The sequence below is a fragment of the Ammodytes marinus genome (assembly GCF_949987685.1).
Source record: "Ammodytes marinus genome assembly, chromosome: 10".
Taxonomy (NCBI): Eukaryota; Metazoa; Chordata; class Actinopteri; order Uranoscopiformes; family Ammodytidae; genus Ammodytes; species Ammodytes marinus.
The window spans coordinates 6,928,760-6,952,212 of record NC_137214.1 but is presented as its reverse complement, the minus strand read 5'-3'; the positions used below and the strand labels follow the sequence as shown (position 1 = coordinate 6,952,212).

Below are 23,453 nucleotides of genomic sequence, written 5' to 3'. Positions count from 1 at the left end.
TCCATTCAAAACAAGGATTTGCAAATTGAATGGGTCCCTCCAATTAGTTATGGAGACATTTCAAATCGACAAAAGCCGACCTCATGGTGGCACCAGAGGAAAGGTCATGTCAAAACCATCTCATATTTCTTGAGATATTTCAGTTCTTGTGTAACTTTGACATAAGGAGAGGTTGGTGCAGGAGCATAGGGAGCACAGCATGGCAAAGAACATCCAAATATGACATTTAATGTTTTTAACTATTGCGTCGTAAAAATACATCATTCCTCACTTTGGTTCAGAGGTTGAAACACTGCATCTTTAGAAGACTCCCTCGACTGGTGGCACCCTTTCTTTTCTTACCCTGAGTTTAGATTTGAGTTGAAGTTAGAAAGTTTGACATTTTAATGAAGTGATTACGTAATGTGTATGCCATACCCTTTATATCACAGTAAAAAGTAACTCTTAAAAGAAGTGAGACATTTAAAACTGGATCCTTAATGATATGTATTTTTGGGTTCTGTAAAAATACTCCCTAATACAACCATGCTGCCTTCAGATGACAAGGACTTTATTTGTGAAAAAAAACAACCCCCCCTAGTCTCAACCTCCCTAAGGAAATTCCTATAAACAATGGAAATAACCTGATATGTAGAGAGAACACATAACACATTTAAAACAAGAACATATTATTGTTTTAGTAACAACATTCTTTTTAGCTTTGTATAATACTGTGGTTGTTATTATGCTCTCAAATCAACACAAAGTCTGACATTATGTATAAAACCTGTTCAATAACTGGATATGGTCTTGAATCATTACATGTTCTGCACAATACAACAATCATTTTCTAGCAGTTTTGCACAAACTGCACTTCCATGTAATGTTTCACCTATTTCAGAGATGGGTTTATTCCTCCCATAATGTCTACAGGGAGGCTCAAAGTGCCATTTGTTCCCATTATACAATGAAATAACAAAACATGGCAGACTGTGCACGTACAGTATGTATTGTTTGTTTGCAGTCTGTTTGTGTTATGTGTGGTATTGTAGTGTCAGACATTTCCCCAAACAATGATTAATCATACTTCTCTTATTAATCATAAACATCTTTGAATACACAAGCAGCGTACTCACACAGACACTCATGCAGACTCAAACACACACATCTTATGTTAGGGATTTCATTAACATTTCAACCGGGTATGTGGCTGGGGCTTATCTATCTGGTGCAAGGCTTTAATGTGCCTCACGTTCCTATAGTACTGCATCTACAGATGGAGCTCTCAGCGAGCTGGATTTCAAGGTTATCATTGTATAACAGCTTTCAGATGAGCTACTTAATGTAGGCTATGGGGACCTTAACGTCTGGACAGTTTATCCAACGGAAGGGTTTGCACTTCACACATGGGATCACACATGACACCAGTCGAGGGAGTCTTGCAACCTTTCTCTTCAATAAATCAGGAAATCTGCCTGATCTGTGGCTCTATACATATTCAAGATCCACGCTCTCGCTGCTTTAATTGGTTATTCTTTAAGGCCAGACAATGCAGGTGAATTGGATTGGATTTACTTTATTGATCCCCAATGGGGAAACTGGTTTGCCACCATGGTCTGTAGAACGTAGAACATACAATACAACACAGGAACACAGTAACAACATAAAACAAGCATGGTCACAGGGGGAGTATGGTCAATATTTGCAATATCTAACAAATTATGTGTACATTAGCATGTTGTTAAAACCCCCAAATTTAGATGTGGGATTTTTCAAAATGCTTGAAAAAAAAAAGATTTGGCTCATGCATCTCACACATGACAGCACACTCCCTGGAAAGTAAAAAAGATCAGGAAAGGTCTATTTGTTGTGCTGGTGAGACTTGAGGGCGTGTGTTGTGGGTGTGAGGTGGCGTGGTGGCAGAATTGGCCTGCAGAGAGTGTGTGCAGGGTGTGAATGGCCTAGCAGGAGCCCTGGACAAAGACACACCATTACAGTTAATATGCACACTACACTATACCCGGCGCCGCTTGAAAAGAGACATTGGTGGAGAACTGCAGACCGCTGTGATGAGGGTTGGATATGACAGGTTCCTTCTTCTTTTGCCTCAATCCCTACAGCTCACTCCCTCTCTGTTAGTGTGTCTCTTTCTACAAACATCCTCCCTCTATCCTCCTCTGCCTCCTCTCATGGTGACGGCTGTCCCCAACACCTCTGTTCACTCTGCCAAAATGTCACGTAACACAAAGTGAAATATCATCTTGCCAGTCGATATGGAAGGAGAAATGATGGAGGGAGGAGAGGGAGGTGTGGCTGTCTTGTTGTCCTCAGAGGCGCTGTCAGCCACACCAAGTATAGTGGACTCTCCAGGACCTTACTGCAGTGGAAAGGGCAACATAGAGTCTCTAAACTAACTAGTTCAGTGCTTTTCTAGTGGTCAGGGAGTGTCTTGTTTTGGCCAGTGATTTCTATGAAATGTGTCTTCTTTCATACAATTATAAATAAATGCACATTCAGGTGTTTATTTGACCAAACCTTGTCTGTTTGCATCTGTATATTTCTCCTATACAACCATCTAATGGCCATTATCTCAACATTAGTTTTTTTCAGTACTCCAGAAATACCAACTTCTTAAGTACATACATCAGCGAAAAGTTTCCATAATCATTCAAAACACTATTCTGAAGACTATTACAGAAGGATCTGTTCGTTATGTTGATTTATGATTAATTTTCTTCATAGAACAGGCCAGCAGTACAATCTTAAGACCTGTACATAGTATATCTTAGATTTATAAAATGAACTCATTTAGTAAATAGCAAGTAGTAGTCTTCTACTTTTTTGCTTTTACTTACTTATGCCTCTTCTTCCCCCGTGGGAAATACGGCAGATTCTACTTCTTTTTTTTCTACTTTTTTAACTCACCCCAAATTTAAAATTCAGCCTCAGCCTGCGAGATTAATAAAACATAAGGGAATAGTCACAAATGAACAATGCTGTCATTTCTTTATTAAGGGATAAATTCAATTGAGCTTTGAAATAGTTTAAATTCATTACAATATACCTCTTTTGGGGAAACAAGTTGCACCAACTCTGAAGGTCCAATTTTTCCAATTATTCCTGATGTAACGGTGGGTCTTAAGAGAAATCTATCCCCCCCCCATTCCCAAGTATGCATTAAGTACGGTCCCTAATCAGCAGCCTCCATTTACATCTCCACTAGTAATGTATTTTCTTTATGCTGAAGACTTCATACTTCATATCATTAATAATAATCCACATCTAGATGGCATCGTATGGTCTTGGTGTGTGCATATTGTTAATATTAACGAGTGGGAAATAAAGTATTTACTGTCCTCCAGGAACTGAGGAACATTCTACTGTCATTCAAAGTGTGTGTGCTTCTTTTATAGCTCACGCTCCACATGTCTTTCTTATGGAACAGTGTTAGGGCCACGGGAGAGAGAAACATTTTTTGAAGGGAAAGTTTTTTTTTATATTATGTTCTTTGAGAATAAAGACAAAATGTCAATAACAGAAAATAAGTAGTTACACAATTCCGTGAATAAGGACACAATACTATGTCGAGAATGGAGACGTCAGGTAAATACTGCGGGAAAGTTGGAAATGTTGACAGATTCAAACTTCATGTATCAATGACTCATAGGTTATACGTTATTAAAACACACACGATGCATCTTTGCTATCGTCATAAGGCAGACAATGGGCTGCAAACTCATTTGAACATAAACCGGGCGTCTTCTTAGCTCCACTTATAACATTTAAAAATATTCAATACGTTTATGCTTATACAGTGCAGTTTTTAGTGGAGCTAAGAGGAAGTCTGGTTTAAATACAAATGAGGTGGTAGCAAAGATGCATTGTCCGTGTTTTATTAATGTCTTACTTATTATTGATCCTGGAAGTTCAAATCTGTCAATATCTTTCCAGCTTTACCGCAGTATGGAACTGTCGGGTTTAATACTGACATTGTGTTTCATCTTTATCCTCAACATTGTATTTAGACTTTATAAACAAAATTGTATTTCCACTTTATATTGAAGTGCATAATAGAAAATAAACCTCCCTCCTCGCATTCCTTTGCTCTCCTGTGGCCCTAATACTCTTCTGTACTTTCTAGATATGTGCTGGTTTTGAACTATGGTTGCGTTCCGAATCGCATACTTTCTACTATATAGTATGTAGAAAAAAGATTTTGGATGTCCCGATTCTTGTGGCCAGATTTAGGATGGTTAGAAGTACCCGGATGTCCTACTTCATGCGGCCAAGATTGTTAGTGTTGAAAACTGCATCCTATTTGGGCAATTCTGACCCACAATCCAGTGCGCACGTGAAGTGACGTCACATCGACGAAGCCTCCATATGAAAACAAACGTGGATGCGACGGATATAAAATCAAGAGGCAAGATCAAGGCGCAATGTTATGATGAAATAAGAGAGTAAAGTATGTCCCAATAGTATGCCTACTGCATCCTAACTAGATTATTTTTATCGTCGGATGTAGTATGTAGAATCGAAAAAAGAAAGAGTATGCGATTCGGAACGCAACCTATAACTTTGCATGTTACTCAACCTACTTTTTTCATACTTCCCTAGAAATGCAATGCCGGCGTTTACTGCTGTAATAATTAGTTACAATCAGAGCAATTATTGGCATCTTTAGGCGAGCTATTAAGAAATTCTGACTTTTTTTTCTCCACACCATCTTCATTTGTGGATCCAATTTACTCTGACCTTTAATGACATAGCATGTAACTGCTGGCTCTGGAGAGAGAGAGAGAGAGAGAGAGAGAGAGAGAGAGAGAGAGAGAGAGAGAGAGAGAGAGAGAGAGAGAGAGAGAGAGACATTAATAGACATGGAACAACTATTAACCATCCCCTCTCTACCTAACTGTTAATAGCGGAGAATAGAAGTAGAAAAAAAGAAAAAAGAAATCCCTGGCAGCATGTCAGAAAGCTCTACACTTTCTTCTACACACTCACTGCCTTGCTGGTAATCTACATATTCCAGTTCTTTTTCTTTATCTGAAGTGCTTTTACTGTCATTTCTGAGGGAGCTTATATGCCGACGACACTTTGGACATCTTAAGATCTTTCATGCAGGAAATTGGAAGCAGTGTTCTCATGGTTGGTCATTTAGGGGCAGGATAGTATTACAGCAATAAGTACTGCAAGCATACACATAGTCCACTTCAAGACATGATGAATAGTCTTGTAAATATCAAGTGTCCAGCGAGTCAGTTGATGTCTTTATGAAACTGCATTAGTTATGGAGCCGTGGTTGTAATCTGATGAGAAGAACTTTCAATTGTGAGAGTTCAACACAGGGAAGGTTTTTGTCCTAACCTCTATCTATCGCAAGAGGCTTTTGTCCACCGAAACAAGATCCTCTACATGCTAATTATGGCCGGGTTGTTTGTCGTGTAGCAGCCCTTTCTCTTGTTTACTAATGAACACAGCGCGCGTGATGCCGCCCGCAGCCTTGATTAGAATGGATTATGTGACCTCTCGTCTCTTCTGCTACTGCATCACCACCAGCAGCAGCGGCCAAGAAAAATGCTCATTGGTTTAAGCTATCAGACAGTCACCACCATTAAAGTCAATCTCTGTCACATCCAATAGGGGAGCCGGCCCCTTTATCGGGCGCACGTGATGGCTCTTTTTTGCGTGCTGCGATGCATCTGTGCTTAGGCATGGATTTCAGGGGGGGTGGGAGGGGGGAGATGGAAGAGGTAAATTTGTCCCCCTGAACAAATATATGAAAGACACACACTTTCTCCCCCACCATTGCAGTGACCTCTGTTCAGCTCAGGTGACTGTTGGTAGTGCAGACTGTAGTAAGAGTTCTGCACATTGAGCTCCAGTTGTGCCCTCTGTGGTTAAGCGATCGAAAAAAAACTGTAAAAGTGGCGGTGGTATACCTGAGAGGGGGTGAGAGTGACGTCTAGGGGTCCTCCAATCCATGCACATATACAGTATTTATGTTTAGCTAATGAAGAAGCAGTGTTCAGGTTGATTGGTTTCCAGTCTGTAATTACTAAAGCGTCTGCTCCAGAGAGAGTGCTTTTCCATCTGAGTGCCAGCAGCCTCTCTCTCTCTCTCTCCCCCCTTCAGACCACGAGGAAACGATGTGAGAGCTTGGCCAAGCAGAAAAAGCCAGGGTCACGGACCTCATTTACCCAAAACAGAGTCAAGGAGTTCCAAACACAAAAAGGTTGAAGGACAAGCACAGACAGTCGGCTATAGAGGCAGGGGACGAGACAGTGCAACCAGACAGTTGTGCAAGTGTCCTTACATCTCCTGTTGCCGGTTGCTTCAAACAGCCCCATTTTTCACAAAGGAGAAATATGACAGCCACAGTGCTCCCTCTAAAGGAAAGCTTTGACTACTGAACCCAGCACAGTACAGTAGGTTCACAACCGGTGGCATATACTGTAGTTTTATATCTGCTGGTATCTGGAGGTTGAAACTCAGAAGAAAAAAAACGAAGACAGAGTGACTCAGGAATAAGGCCCAGAATATCAATATTAGCGGATGTAAAAAAAACAAGCATAGCCTCACTCTTATACTGTATCGGAGCACATTCACAGACAGGATTAAATAAAGACGTTTGCGTTCATATCAAAAGGTTAATGGGAACGTACCTATAACATAAATGTATGAGTACAGTTAATAATTCCTGGCAGATTTTTATTTCAATAAACATTTACCCCCGACCTTCACTGCATGGTAAAACATTGATACAATTGTATAAGTGTCAACCACACTCTTATTCACCATGTTCATTTTGTCTGATCTTTACAATGGCGCTCAATATTCATGAACCAGCTAAGCGGTTGCAGAAGTATTTTTTTTTCAGAGGATGATTGCCATAATTCCTGCTTAAAGAGGGGCAAGGCAGCCAAATGAACAGCCAACAAAGGAAATGCTTGATTTTCCAGCTCTGGGGGTTCAAATCCCTCCGTCAGATGAGACTGTGAAAAAGGGAGGAAACGCACTCATCAGGTCCTCTGGAATAATGAGAATTATACATGACGAAGGCCACAATGAAGAGAAACCTATAAGAAAAACCATTATGTCACAATTGAAAATGAACAATTCAACGCAGATAAATTGGTGTTTTATAATCTTCAATAGGCCTTATGCTCTAACGTACCGTTGTACAATCATGGAATAGAGCAGTTTCTGAAGCAGCTCTTACATCATTAGCAAATAGAAATGACGGAGAAAATGTTTGTTATCAAAAAAACTAATTAATTTCAGTCTGAAGTGTTAAAGAGGTTATAGTTGGACTGTTTTAATAGACAGAGAGTCCTTGGAGAGGGCTTTGCAAAACAGAATATACAACTAATTGCTAAGTGTTGTTTACATCCTTTGGGTGAAAAGTTGTCATTGGATTCACAATAGGCTGCCACGATGAGATGTAAAAAACAGAGGCAAGGCTGCGATGTCTCTCTCACAGCTGGTGGCTTCGGAATGTGTACACCTCCGAGATTGAAAATGTGTACCCGTTCAAATTTAAAACGACACTGTGGAGCATAATGGTTATCTTTCAGCACACTGCTAGATTATTGCCCCTGGGAGGGAAAAAAAAATATACAGGTCTGCATGGAAAAATAAATGCTTACAAATCAGGAAAATGGCATCAACTGAATAACACTCTCAATTCAGAATTGCTTTCCATGAATAAAACTTGACTCCAGCACATTGAGTAAGTAGAGTCGAGACGGCGTGCTCACTACATTTGGACCTCCCTGTACATGCTAGAGTGATGATGTCATCACCGCTCATCATCAGTCTTGGTGTAATGGATCTTGATATCAGCCAGCATGCCATGGAGATAAGCGGTAGTTGTGGCAGTTTTGAAAGAAACTAGAACAAAAACTGTAGAAACAACAAACTCCAAAACTGTGAACGCTACAGTAGCTTGGCTGTTTGTTGAGCAGGATAGGGCGCCGCTCATTGATTACGCTATGGCAGTGATAATCTCTGACCAACGCTATAGAAACTTGTACCTGCTTTTTTGGAATCTCGACAGAGTAGGGACCAGGTAATTTTACATAGTGGAAAACCAAAAAAAAAATCGAGCAGAGTAGGGTAGGGTAAGTTACGGGTAGAGTAGAGTAGAGTAGAGTAGAGTAGAGTAGAGTAGAGTAGAGTAGAGTAGAGTAGGGTAGGGTAGGGTAGGGTAGAGTAGAGTAGAGTAGAGTAGAGTAGAGTAGAGTAGAGTAGAGTAGAGTAGAGTAGGGTAGGGTAGGGTAGGGTAGAGTAGAGTAGAGTAGAGTAGGGTAGAGTAGAGTAGGGTAGGGTAGGGTAGGGTAGGGTAGGGTAGGGTAGAGTAGAGTAGAGTAGAGTAGGGTAGGGTAGAGTAGAGTAGAGTAGAGTAGAGTAGAGTAGAGTAGGGTAGGGTAGGGTAGGGTAGGGTAGAGAAGACAAGGGTAGGGTAGGGTAGGGTAGGTCAGGGTAGGGTAGAGTAAAGTAGAGTAGAGCCGGTACCATGTCATGGAAAAGCACCCAAACACAGCCCGAACCACATATAAGATGCAAGTTAAACTTAACATAAATGTCTCTCAACTGACCGCCTGTGCAAAAATTACATCCAAAGATACATTTTCATATTTTTTGGAAAGCTTCAAAGTCTGTCTCAAGCCCCTGACCAAAGCAACTTTTCAAAAGGCTTTTCTCTACAGTTATGAAATCAACCACAGCTATATCTCAGCAGATGGCCCTCACCGTGTACTGTCTCATGCTGGTGTATGGTTAACGGTGATAATTGACCGAAGGAAAAGGTCTTTATGACAGGTTCACCTAATGATGAATGCCAGTTGAAGACCGCAGGTGGATAGCATAGTTTGATATCTGGTTTCTCGCCCTTTTATCGCAGCTTGAGTCCCCAGCACAACATCCTCCCAGTGCTCAAGGGAACAAAAAAAATACAGAAATCTTTTCTGTCTTTCGCCCACAGTCTCTCCTTTTTGATTCTTCCTTTGTGTGTGTGTGTGTGTGTGTGTGTGTGTGTGTGTGTGTGTGTGTGTGTGTCTGTGTGTGTGTGTGTGTGTGCACTCAACACAAACTGTTCCATTTCATCAGGTTTTAGTCCCTGCTGCAACCCATTAAAAGAAAGAGGCTCAAAAACAGGATTTCAGCATTCACCATTGTCCAGGAGACACAGTGGGGATGACAGCAGACATTTTTCAGTGACGCTCTCAATAGGCTCGGGACACAATCTGCACTGCAACAGGAGACAGGTGTTTGTTATGAAAACAACAAGCGTAAGAGCATTAAAAAAAAAGAAAGAAGAAGAAGAAATAGGCAGCTCCAATGTCAGGATGTGTTGCAGCACTAATGCGCGCAGCATTGTGTGTCATCTACATTTCACCAATTACTCTCATGACAGCAATGCAGCAATGCTCCCAAAGCCATCTGTAATTAAAATAAAAAATGTTCAACGTGTAAAGAAAATCTCTCTATTTACTCCCCAAATTCCCAAGCTAGTGTCATGCGTTATTCAAGGGCTAACATGTCAGCTAAGATCAATGCTTGAGGAAATCCTCTCTGGCATATACATCAAAAAGCGATGTCATGCAAATGTGGAGAGGGGTTACATCGCTGGTCGGAAATGATTGTATCTAATGGTCTGTAATTGCCATTCATTGCAAGGAAGTGACTGTGGAATACAAATTATTCCCCGGCTTCAAATCCCAGTGCCCCAGAACTGAGGTCTTATTGAGCGGGATCCATATTGGTCTGCGTCAACACGACTAACACTGACAGCAGAACAATTTAACGGCGATGAGTGCAGGAGGTCTTAGCAGAGACAGGAAAGATTCTAATTTGATTTAGGCTGAAAGACAATATAGAATGGGGAAGTCCCTCTGCACCAGCCAAACATCAAAGTCAAAAGATAAATATGTTATGTTTCACTAATTAATAAAGAAACCATTTAAACACATGTGTACTGTGGTTTGTCAATCCACAATTTTAGTTCACCCTTTCATTTTAAGGTAACGCAACCCATGGCCTCCATTACAATGGTGAACAACAGGTGGTTCTTGGACATGGATTAATTTCACCTGACTGTTCTCCCGGACTATAGAGCATTCCCGTTTCTGCCCCATTTCACCTTTGTCTCTCTGCTCTATCAATAAAGCATAGAAAAGGCAAACAAATCTTTAAAAGAAAAAAAAAATATGTTTATATTGTAATGTTCATGCCCATATTTTTGAATCGACCAATATAAAGCATACACAGGCACCATGTACAGAAGGATTGTAAAATACTATAATAACAGAATGACAATGACAGTCAGGAAAGGAGGATAGGGGCGAAATAGAGAACGAGAGAAAAGGGCAAAGAGAGAAGACACCAGTGTTTGTCGCTGACTTTTACCTCTGGACGCTGTGGCCGCATGCAGCAGCTGTCATTTCTTCCATCAGGAGGGGTACAGACAGAGTCACCTTGGCCCTGTGTGTGGGGACAGGTGACAGGAGGAGTGGGGAGGCTGGTGCTGGCGTTGGCCCCTGCTTGCTGACGAGAGCCAGTGTTAGTAGAGGTGACAGGAGAGCGCCCGAGCTGCTCACCGGGGGCCCGTGACACCACACAGCACCTGCCCTCCGGGATATGCAGCCTCAGCACTGGAAGTTAGAATAGAAAAGCAGGCAGGCAAATAAGTTATCAGCTTCCTTCAGATCCTCTCTCACTGTTCTGCTATACTTTATTATGTCTGTTCTTCCCTAAGCTCCCATGTGAAATATGGACAGACACACCGCATACAATATTGATAAGACCTGCGTGTGTCTCATATTGCATGTAGATGTTAATGCTGTGTGTGCCAGGGAGTATCCATCGACACAGCCTTTGGAGAGGGACAGAAGCTCTGGACTTCTGGACTCCAAGAGTGCTTTTGATCTCTTGTAGAACAGTTAAATATCCCCTGATTGTATTACTCCTGTCTTATTACTGTGTGTGCTCTCTCTGTACAGGGCCAGGTATCGAAGTTCGATACTTTTTTTTGGCACCGACCGAAAAGCCTCCATAGTATCCATACTATCGGGTATTGGAAAATGTCTCATCGTTCAATACCAGATGTCAATACCTAAGAGGTTAAGCTCATCAACGTCAGCGAGCCAATAAGCATCCGGCAGGCTTGTTGTGCCAAGATCTAAAAGGGCTGGTGAATGGATGTGTGCAGACATCCAGCAAAAATACATTACAACATCGGTTAGGCTGCATGCATCAGTGAGCCTAACATACTGACTTGCACCTTTTTATTTTGCACAAAAAAATATTTGCACTGATTCTTCGTATTGTTTCAATTTAGTTCCTTTTCACTCTATATATTTTGTTGGAGCTGCTGTGGAGATTGTCCATTTGTGGTAAGGCAGTGAGAACCATTTCAGAATTTATAAAGATATATGGATATTATGTAAAAATGACAAGGAGCTTAAAAAATGTATAATGTGCATTTTTCCCCCTAATGTATAATGTCATCTTGTTTAAAAGGATTTTGTGAAATCCTTATCGAAAACAGTATTGTTAAGGTATCAGTATCTGTAGCCCCAGCTCTGTATTATTCAAATACTACAACCGATACATCTGATAGCTGCCTTTGGTCTTTGCTCATTTCCTGGATCCTCTCTTCCTCTCTTTTTTTCTCTTCTCTTTCTCGTCTTCCTCCCAGGTCTGCATCCATCACTGTGCAGGAGGCCTCCTCTCCTCTGACAGCTCTGTCAATGTAAATGACTGCAGTGTGTCTGGAGTGGTCCTCAGCCCGGGGAGAGCAGTACCTGCAGGGGCTGCCCCACCGTCACCTTCCCACAAGAACCAAGAATAACCCTCCTGTCTCTCCTCTGTCTATTATTGAACCACCCCAACCTTCACATTCTCATGAGTCTGCCTGAAAGCTTCTCCCAAACATGCAAGCTTAAAGGAATAGGTCAAAAATGTTAAGTTCTAGATTTTACCTCACCCTGCGGCTCAAGAAAAGGCTACAGAAATGAACAAAAAAGATGGACAACATTTCCATAATTGACCAGTTCTTGAGAAAACAATGTTTTTGCCTGCTGTGTCTGACCTGATGTCTACTTAGCAATATGCTGTTACTCTATTGATATTAATCACTCCCTTTTACTTTAGCAAACAACTGCTGGTGTTTTGAATGGGAGTTTTGTTGCCTGGATATCTCCCTGACTGATCCAAAATTGCCATTTACTGTACCAACCAGCGTCTGAGTAAACAAGCCTGTGTGGTGCTTTGATTCCCTCCATTACATGACTGGTGATTTGGTTACATATTTCCCCCATGGAACTACTGTACGTTCATGGTTCCTCCACTTAGAGATATGGCCTATTTCACTGCTTCAAATGAGCTCCCCGGGGATTTATTTACCAAATGGCACAGGACGAAAAGATAATTCATATCTCAGTAATTAGGCATGCAAGGAATACATCACAGAACCCCAATACACCTTGTTATTAAAAAAGGAAAAGCTACGGTTTGATATTATGTAGATTCAAAACGCCCTCCCCGAGGGTTTTTATTCATTAATTATTTCAGACCTTTTTTTTATCTATTGAGTCCGTGGGTAGAGCACAAGAGTAAGCTGGTTTGCAGACACAGTGCTGAGCAAATTAAGAACAAAGATGACAGGAGGAAAGAGGTGAAGCCATTGTTCTCCTTCTCCATGTTCCTTTGAAGAAAACACAATGCTCAAGGACTCATTTGTACAATATTAGCAGCACACGAGAGAGAGAGAGAGAGAGAGAGAGAGAGAGAGAGAGAGAGAGAGAGAGAGAGAGAGAGAGAGAGAGAGAGAGAGAGAGAGAGAGAGAGAGAGAGAGAGAGAGAGAGAGAGAGAGAGAGAGAGAGAGAGAGAATGGTTGTGTGCATGTTAACAGCCTCACATGACCTAGTAGGATGACGGTGACAAAAACATTTAGGCACAAATTGGTGCAGATAAATCCACCAGAATGCAGGAAATGAAGTGTTTGAGGTTCATCATTTTCAATTTTCAAACTATGAGCTGGAAAAAAGTAAATTCTGAATTTGAATGTGTGTGTGTGTTTATGTGTACAGTATGTGTGTGGCTGCAGGTGTGTAGTTGTCTCAGGGCGTTTGCCTTAACACACACATCCCATCCCCCCTGTGTGCATGCGTCTACTACAAGAGTGTCTCTGATGTTTCCGTAGAGATTAATTCCAAATGATAGAAAACCTGGGAACTGGCCACATTTTCTGCTTTGAAAGTTATAGCACTGTCAATATGAAACTCACTTGGATGGGAAACTTCAGGCAAACGTTGTGTGAGTACACAAAGTCAGTCTGCCGTTTCACAGTCAATGAAGCATCTCCAAGCAGTATATCAGCATGTCATCACAGATTACACTCTCAGTTCTTTGGGCTTTTTCTAGCTTTGGAGGAGAATTGCTTAAACACTGTGGAAGACTTATTTAATGTTCATGTACAAGTGTGTCGCATAAAGGGATGCCACGCACCACAGCGGTTATGGCCTATGCTAATTTGCAATGCCGGTCCCTATCTGAGCCTTAAAAAAAGACCCAGTAACAATTCACAAGAGATGGTACAACTGAGGCAATTATTGTGACTACAAGACATTGAAATTTGCCCTTGGCTCTATGGCATAAAAGAAACATAACTATATCGTTGTAACCTAATCAGCGCACACCCAGTACAGACAGGTAGCAGATCTTGAGGATTAATTCAGTGATAAAAAAAAGGATTTTGACAACAAGCATTTCTCTGAATCGCAGACTCAACCTATTATAAGAACAAATGAAACAGCTCCACAAGAACAGACATGGCATGCCATTACCAAAGAAAAGAGATGAACACATCAATAAACATAATGCCCGGCAGTGCAGCATCAGCGTCACTTATATATTTAAGTAAATACATGTCTTGAGCTCACATGGCACATAGGATTTAGAATTAGAGCAGTGGAATGCACATATTGAAACAGTGTCCAGTGAGATTGAAATACTGTATATATCACTCTTCATAACTGGTCCATACATAAGTGATGATGTTGTGAGATGTTTCCTGATCACAGCAGAGGCAGGGATGGGAGTGGACTGACTCTCCTTCAGGCCTGGGAGCACAGCCACCTGTCACTCCTCTTCAGCCCCGGCAAGAAATCATCCAATTTCATCCACGCGCTATGGGAAGGTCACCGGCGGGATGGTGGTCCATACTTTGGAGTGAGCGGAGAGAATCGCTCTTACTTATGAGCAACCGTCTCCAGGGAACCTTGTTTCTCTCAATCACTTCCATGACTCCGGACAAGCCGAGCCACTTGAGTGAGACGGACTCTGGTCATCTATAGCAAAGAGCAATCCGCTCTGAACCCTGGTGTGACTTTACCCTTTAACTTTTCCTCTAGTTGTTTTTTAAGGGAAGAAAGACAGCTTTGAGGTTTGCATTGTTGAGAAGAGCCTGGGACTTTCCTTTGCCAATGACTGCTGCTGTAATTGCATATGATAAATATACCATCTTGAATCTTGAGTTCGGTTATCATGTTCTATCGGGTAAAACTGTTTATTACAAAGCTAAAATGCGATTGCATGCAATGAGAAAACGTCTAAATCCAAGACACCATGGGGCTGGTTTCACAGACAGGGCCTAGATTAAGCCAGGAGTAGGCCTTAATGTGGACTAGTTAAACTGGGACGTTTAAGTCACTGTCATGGATATGGCTTAAGTTTGGCTTAGTTTGTCTGAGACAATGGCTGTATCCCGTTACAGAGACCACCTCCTTGGTAGGACGCGGTCTCGCGGTCTATGAAGGCTATAGCATGAAGGCCGATTCGAAGGCCGAACCAGGGCCGAACAAGCGTTGTTAAACGGGACGGTCTCCGCAGGTCTCCGTTTACTAGCATTTCCGGTTTGCGTAACAAGCCATTACCTTGCGTGACGACTCGCCGCTCCTGTGCTGCCTAGCAACCCTGATAGCTGCCAACGGAAACAGCCTTGTCAACAGAGGAAAAAAGAAAAAGAAGTTGCCTACCAGACGAAAAGAAAAAAAAGTACAAGAAAAAAAGAAAGGAAGATAAAAGTTAAGAAGATGGAGCAACACGTTGCTGTTTTGTTATTTTTAATTTTATTGTATGCCATCTCTGAAAAAAACGCAATGAATCATGGGATATGTTGGGCTACGAAGGATACATCTGATGCAGCCTTCAAAACCGTGAAACGAAGGCTGCATTTCTCGGCCGCATATCAGGAGCCTTGCAAGGAGCCTTGCAAATGGAACAACCTTTGCGCGCTGCTATGACGCAATCGGTCTTCAAATGCAGCCTTCGTAGACCGCAACCTCTGAATCGAGATACAGCCTATGGCTGTATCCCATTACAGAGACCGCCTCCTTGGTAGGACGCGGTCTCGCGGTCTATGAAGGCTATAGCATGAAGGCCGATTCGAAGGCCGAACCAGGGCCGAACGAGCGTTGTTAAACGAGACGGTCTCCGCAGGTCTCCGTTTACGAGCATTTCCGGTTTGCGTAACAAGCCATTACCTTGCGTGACGACTCGCCGCTCCTGTGCTGCCTAGCAACCCTGATAGCTGCCAACGGAAACAGCCTTGTCAACAGAGGAAAAAAGAAAAAGAAGTTGCCTACCAGACGAAAAGAAAAAAAAGTACAAGAAAAAAAGAAAGGAAGATAAAAGTTAAGAAGATGGAGCAACACGTTGCTGTTTTGTTATTTTTAATTTTATTGTATGCCATCTCTGAAAAAAACGCAATGAATCATGGGATATGTTGGGCTACGAAGGATACATCTGATGCAGCCTTCAAAACCGTGAAACGAAGGCTGCATTTCTCGGCCGCATATGAGGAGCCTTGCAAGGAGCCTTGCAAATGGAACAACCTTTGCGCGCCGCTATGACGCAATCGGTCTTCAAATGCAGCCTTCGTAGACCGCAACCCCTGAATCGAGATACAGCCTATGAAGTCCTGGAGTAAGGTAAGTAAGCCTGATTGTGTGCCCATGAGCACATGCTGCTGTTCCAACGGTGATCATAAAAACCCGGAGTGGAGCAGAAACATCAGTGCTTGTGAGAAAAAACAATGGCAGAGGCTAAAAAAATCCCGTCAATAAACTTTAATGAATTTGAAAAAAATCTCTTAAATAAATAGTTTGAAACCATCCGGCTATTGAATCTAAAAGCCATACTGCTGGGACTGAGCAAATAAATAGTTGGGCCGCAATTTGCAACAAATTCAATTAATGAAAATGTTACTAAGAGAACAATACACCAACTTCAGGTTATCTTCATTATTATCGGTATTTCACATCTTTCTCATTTATAATTTTTACATTATATTTAATGATATCTGCACTGATAGACTCTGTGGAAAAACCCGAATCTCGCCTTAAAGAAGAGCTTGCCACAACCTTTCAACAAAGGACAAAAAATATGACGTTGCATGAAAGTTAGCCCGAGAATTCCATGAACAGAAAATGCAATATCTGAAGGAAGTATGACATGAAAATTAAAATTCTACAGGTGGAATTGGACATTATTTAACCTTTATTTTACCAGGCAAAATTGACCACTTTTCCGAGCAAGGCCTGGCAGAAAATGGCAGCAGTTAGAATGAATTAAATATAAGACAAACATAAGAAGAAAGCACAGACATGAGAAAACAGAGACAAATACATTCCAGAAGGCGAAGAAGAAGAACAATTTTGAGGCAATGAGAAAAGTTTTAAAAATCATTCTAAGTGATGAATTCCTGCAATTTGAGAGTTTTTTTTAATAGTGTTCCAGGCTCAGTACGGGTTCTGGGGACAGAGGTGGAAAGAAAGTCCAGAGAGCGTAAACTGTATGACATGAAGTTGGAAGTGAGCGCTACACTGTAAACCCGAACTTGTTGTTTCAACTTAAAAATTCAAGTGTCCATGCTGCCTTGAAATTTTATGTCAAGACAACTAAGACAATAAGTTATCTTAAATAGATATTGCTAGTTGACTCAACTCCATCTTCAGTCCATATTACTTGAAACCTTTAGTTGACATAACTTTACCTTGAGTCAAAACTACTTAAATGTATTAGTTGATTAAACTTAAATAGCAGTATAAGTAACATACATTTTCTTGTTGATGTAACTACAAAACTAGTGAGATTAACTTACATTTATGAACTGATTGAAAACAAACCCCAATCAAGATGACATAAATTTATAAGTTGATTTAACTGCAATACTAGTGAGATGTACTTACATTTATGAACTGATTGAATGTAAACCTCAATCAAGTTAACATAAATGTATACGTTAATTTAACTGATATACTAGTTATTTGCACTTACCAATATCTTAAATACTCTATTAAGATCTACTTACATTTCTAAGTGGATATGATTTCTCTTTTTAACCTGTAAAAACATTGCTCACTACATATTATCTGAGTACATCACATTTCATTACGTCTAAGGATTTTTTTTTCAAAAGAGTAAATGAGGAGCCTTTACACCAGAGATTTTGGCAGTCACTGACCAACAGTTTTATTGTAGGCCTACCTTTTTACTGAAGATGAAATATTCACATAAAAAAAAACAGTAACAAGTTACAACTGTACCGACACGTCATCAAAATATCAAATCTGTACTGTTGAGGATTTTTACAGCCCTTTTCTGCATATATTATTTTGTTACCAATTATATTGTGCACACATTTGCCAAATACTTGTTATTTGTAGTGCATTTCATTTAGATATCAATCCTAAAATAATTTCCTCCCCCAAATTTCTTCTACAGATTGTGATAACATTAGTTGGCATTCAACAATTTGCCTTTAAAAATAGTGCAACAAAACATTAAAAAAAAAGGAATGCAGGGGGAAAACTAGTCTGAAAATATGCATTTCCAGTTGTAAATGACTACCAAAAATACACATCATATATAGGTGGTGTCAACTTGAAAAAAATATATAATTTGTTGCCATGCAACAATGTGGATTTACAGAAAGTGCATAAAAAAGTATCAGTAAAGGCCTTTGCACACCGGGCGCGTTTTATTCGTGCGATTAATCCGTTAATTAACGAACATACAGAGTCAATACAAGCTTCCACACCAGCGCCGTCATTTCGCATCGCGAATTTGCGTTTTTTATTTTTTCGAACTGAGTTCGATTTTTCTGGGACGTCGCTTCTAAAGTGAGACGCGACAAAATTCACATTTCAAAACATTCGCTTTTACGTTGCGTTTATTCGCGTCGCGCCCGGTGTGCAAAGGCCTTAACACCATTCAAAGCCATTCACTTATCACTCAACAATGTTCACTTTTGGTCAGATAAATGTGCGTAAACTGTGCTTTTTAAGCTTACATTTTCTTCCTCAAGAGTCGTTTTTTTAAGCCATGAACCAAGGCAGAGCATTGCCCTCCAACAATGTCCATAAGCACCTTCTGAATAACTTCAAAAGTGTACCTAAGGCCCCTGGGGTAGTCGATGTTAAGGGCAAAGAGCAGACCCATCAGCAGTGCCACAGCAGTTGGAAAATCACTTAGACTTGGAAAGATGATCTCTTCCTCGAGGACCACTGCAAAACGGACCAGCTCATCAATCTGTGCCACCATAAGGATGCCGACTGCCATTCCCTTTGTCCAGTCCTCCTCTGCATCTGTGACCTAGACAAAGTGGACAAATATGTTAAAAAAAGATAAAGCTTTACTGATACCCATGGGGAATTTCAGGTTTCATAACAACAGCAGTAACAGATACCAATATTAGGGAGTGCACATTTCTGTTAGCCATATTGGCCAACTCAATTTAAATAAATTTCCCAAAAATTTAGATAACTTGTTTTGTGATCCATCAAGTATGGTTCAAACACATGTGACAAGATATATTGGAACTTTTCTTTCATTGTAATGTGAATTGGGTGAATTATTACAAATAAAATCATGTGGGACATTTTTAAACAGATTAAAGGCAGAGTATGCAACATTTACGATAAAACAAAGCAGAGTCACACTAATAATCCCTCTCAATGATCACTTCTGCCTCTCTAGAATGTGTGGTGCTGGTTTATCTGGTGTGGTCTGTTAAATTATTATTGAAAAACATACCTGTACTTTCTTATACAGTGTGGACCCATCTTTTAAATAGTGGGGGAGCCCCATCAAAACAACTGCCCTTTGCCTTTGGTTGGAACCCTGTAAAAATAATAAACAACAAACAAATGGGATGTATTAGACCAGAAATCAGAATATAATTCTAAGTGATGTTATATCTTCTACTTAAGTCTTCATACTCGTTCCAGTTCAGAAATAATCAATATGTTCGGAAAAGATGGATATTGGACTAAAATTAATTAACCCATTGATGACGGCTGCTGCGCGATGCCACATTGTATCTCCTGCCTGATGCTGCGTAGCATTGTTACTTTATCTAATTTTCATGGCATGCGCAACATAAAATGCACCGTCATTGGTTCAAATACACATGAGGTGGGTTTTGTTGATTTTTTAAGACCACGTGACCACCCAAAAGTTGTTTGGTTTGCCGAAAATCACGACAATCAAAAAATAAATAAAGAAAGAAATACAAAATAATAATAATAAAAAAATACTCCAGCTGTGTCGGCGATAGTGTATTACAGAACAGTTAGTGGCGTTCGGAGCACAGAATCTAGGCCTACTATAGGCTACTGACGAAAATCACACAACACATTGCATCTATTTATTAACAATATTTATGAATTTAGGTTATATTTTGCTGCTCCAACTCAAATTCAGCCCAGCCAGGCGATAGTTAAGTTTCAGTTTCGTTTTCATCTCCGTGGTGATGGGCTCCCGACAGCAGGAGTCAGTCTGCGTTCCAGTTGTACTGGGAAGTCGGATTTATGGTGCCAGTGATAATTTAACTAAATAATAAAATAAAGCTATCTCTTCCTTCCTCTATCTGTCTATCTTTATCCCTCCACTATACACTCAGTCACTACTATCCATGCTAAAAGGAAGCAGGATTATAACCTCATTTAGCACATTATTTTTAAATATTTTATATATATATTTTTTTTCTCCCCCATCTAATTGACGATTTTTAGAAAAAGGTGTTGGTCTGTAAGCGCTAAGGGAGCATGTTTAAATACAACCTGTGAACCTTAACTTTTAAATGTATTTTATTTCATGTTTCTATGTGCTACGCAGGCTTAGATATTAAGGTTTTGGTAGACTTGACAATTCGTACAATTTTTTCAGAAAACCCTCAGGCATTAAGGACATGCATCCTAGATTGCCATAGTCATCAATGGGTTAAATAACTTTTCATTATAGAAGTATGCCAAAAGTTCTAGCTCAAAATGTGAGTCTACAAGAGGTTTTGAAACTATTGCTCTATGATCTGTAACGCATGGGAAGGTTATGGACTAGATAGATAGACAAGAACACACGTACGTCAATATCCAGAGTCCTCAAAAGGCTGTTCAGCTCCACCAGACCCATCCTGGCTCTGTACACCTCAAGGAACCCCAGCAGATACTTGTCAAGGCCAGCGAAGAGGGAGTCTTTCAGGTCAATCTGGTAGGCAGAAAAAAGCAAAGGAACACAAGCGGTTGGCTGTAAATTCAATTACTTTACTGTTGTTGCAGAAAAACATTTTTACACCAAATTATTCATGACATATTAACCATTCTTAAATAAATTATTTAGCAAATCTGATCGTCCTAACCGCATCTGAAATAGAAAAATACTTTTACCTGACGTTCAGAGAACAGTGCCGGCCATCTTTCTCTGACGTCCGCCACAGGTGGCTCATCCTCCACAATCTCTGTCATGCTGTCAATTGTTATCCTCCGGATGTCCTCTTGGCTAAGGATGACGCGCAGCAACATGGTGAATCCCAACTAATAAAAAATAGAAATTGTGTTACAAAAATGGTTGTGTCATGATCAAATATCATAAATCGGCCTATGGATATCATACGAGTAACTTCAAGGTGAAATAAAATGTTCAATTGAACCGTTACAGTAGGAGAGTGCACTGTAAGGTGTTGAATTTTTGTTCTGCCAGACTATAAATTGAATGCCTTAATTAAACCCTATGAAATACCTGAAAATTGATTTTAAAATGTTGTATATTTTGGCAGTAAAGCTTAGGGTAGAGTCAGCGATTCGGGGAAGAATGCTCATCATAATCCGTGAATTTCTCCTCACGATCTGCTACCTGTCCGTACTCTGTGTGCTGCAAACAAATGCAGTGGGAATACAAAGCCTAGGCTCTGTAAAGTGGCATGTTGCTAGCTATGGTGGCCCCTTTGTTTACATTCCAGTTTACAGAACCTAGGCTGTGTATTACCATTGGATTTTATTATTGCTCACAAAGTACGGACATGTAGCAGATGAGTAGACATTCACTGACAAAACAACAAGGGTTCTCCAGAAACACTGACACCTTTAAGAGGAAAGTGTCGCACACCGCCTAATTTTTTGGCATATTTACTCAATTAAAGGCAGCGTTTCAGCAATCAGACAATTCAGCAAAACGTTACCTTTCATGGAAAGAATACACTAGAAAACGAGACAATGTATGTTACTTTCCTCTTATGTTTAAGTACCCTTCTCCGACTCACCTGTCACATGCAGAGATAATTTTGAATGTTTATTTTGGCGGTGAAAGGATGAGCTATAGAAAAGTATAAAACATAAGTATTATAATAAAAACAGGCGTCAGGGTTAGTGCACAGTTATAGGTATTCACATGACAATCAGCAAAATTATCACCTCAGTGCAGTAGGGAGGCCTTCGGAGATATCAGGTGTCTTTCTTGCACGGTGTAGGCTGACAGAGGGGCGTAGTGGTTCAGCTCAGCAGCTTCGACCGCAACCAGTTGGAGATCATAAGTGCTGCAAACTTCAAAACATCTGAAGTGGTCCAGGTACCAGGCACTGCAGGCAGAGAAAGGTTGAAGAATAAAGAATGCCTTGTTGTCCACTACCACAATGTACAGAAATGGTTTTATAGTCACTGGATCATTGAAATTGTATAACTGACAGTTAATTTTAAAGTTTAAATGTCCAATAGGTCCATGCTGTGAAACTCCATGTTGTCTCAAGTGGTTTTTCAGAGATTGTTGTGATCGGAAAACTAAATGACAGTCACTGTAGATACAGGGCAATGGACAGTTTCTTCCAAAATATCCATGGACAGCTCTATAATGTTCAATTATTCTTCAATCATTTTCTGAGAAGTAGGTACAATACTTACAAATCCACCGCATTTACGTTTGTATTCAAAACATGTAGACCTGGAAAAAGAAAGAAAAGATAATTAAGAAAGATATTTGACTTTAATAAGCACTTTACTGTATATATTCCTCAAAGCAATTTACAAAATAAAAATAAAAACCTACATTTGCATGCAAAACTGGAAACAGAAGGGGGAAAAAATACAAGAGAATTGGGACAGATATGTGACTTGGTAGTTAAATAACTATTTCCTATTTACATACAACAGTACACATATCTCCATAATAAGGCTAAAAGTTAAGTGTAAGAGGCAGTTAAGCTGATATCTACTTTTTTTTTAAAAGTTTATTCATAACAAATAATATAGCACCTTCTCATTTCTATTCAAAGTGGCAGCTTAAAGCAAGACAAGTGCACCAGTCTTGTAAACGGCAAAGTTCCATTTATTATGCTTTAAATCTATTGGGAGCTATTGAAGACCACTGAATAACGTTATGGTCAAAGTCCACCTAGCCATGCGTGTGCGCGCGCACAGGTCCGCGGCCAGCCAGGAATAAATACAACACGGAGACAGAAAAATAAATACAACACCGGTCGGATGTATTGTGCTCTAATGCCCCCACCTCCTGTCTGCGTTCTTCCCTCGTCTTAATTGTAGAGTAACTAAAACAGTTAAAGAAAGCAGCTAAGAAGAGGTGGCATTAGAGCACTCCACTCTCTCCCCTCTCCTCACACAAACACAGCAAGTAGGCAGACACTAAAATGAGAAATAACTCCCGATGCTATTAACAATTGTAGAGCCGACTGTGTGTGTTATTATAAAATAATCGCGAGGTCCTCGGTAGGCCTACCCCAGGGCCCCAGGACACTGCCTTTTCCGAGCTGCGAGCATGGACTAGTGGCCAACCCATTAGTACTGCATGCTGTGAATGGGAGCTTATTTTCCCATGAGCCTATAGGCAGATTTCCGCCGTCCACACCAATACAAGCGGCGAACAAGATTGTGTCTCCGCAAATTTTTTCTGGATATCAATCATAGGCTCAAACTTATCTTTAGACCATTTACTAATAAAACTGAAGTTTTTTCATTTCAAAACGCCACCTCAAGCGTTTTATTAGCCCAACGGCTTTTAACGGCTTTCAGTTGGTTTTCGAGGGAGGAGGAGGGAGTGGGCAGCCGTGGGCAGCTGAACAGAGTCGTAGTGAAACAAATGTTTCGGTTTTCGGCCCGGTCTCCGAAAACCACTATATTAC

General features: G+C 40.6%; 1 protein-coding gene across 1 annotated transcript in view; it reads right to left on the bottom strand.

Moving 5' to 3' along the window:
• Positions 1-1,839: 1,839 nt before the first annotated feature.
• Positions 1,840-23,453, bottom strand: part of LOC307256882 (uncharacterized protein) — a gene marked incomplete at both ends in the record, with an annotated part of 30,933 nt that continues 9,319 nt past the window's right edge. The window contains 7 exons of the mRNA XM_080035998.1: positions 1,840-1,952; positions 10,458-10,634; positions 12,903-12,907; positions 18,441-18,640; positions 19,082-19,168; positions 20,411-20,533; positions 20,713-20,859. Of these exons, the coding sequence (XP_079892124.1) occupies positions 1,840-1,952; positions 10,458-10,634; positions 12,903-12,907; positions 18,441-18,640; positions 19,082-19,168; positions 20,411-20,533; positions 20,713-20,859 (852 nt within the window). The remainder of the gene's footprint in view (positions 1,953-10,457; positions 10,635-12,902; positions 12,908-18,440; positions 18,641-19,081; positions 19,169-20,410; positions 20,534-20,712; positions 20,860-23,453) is intronic.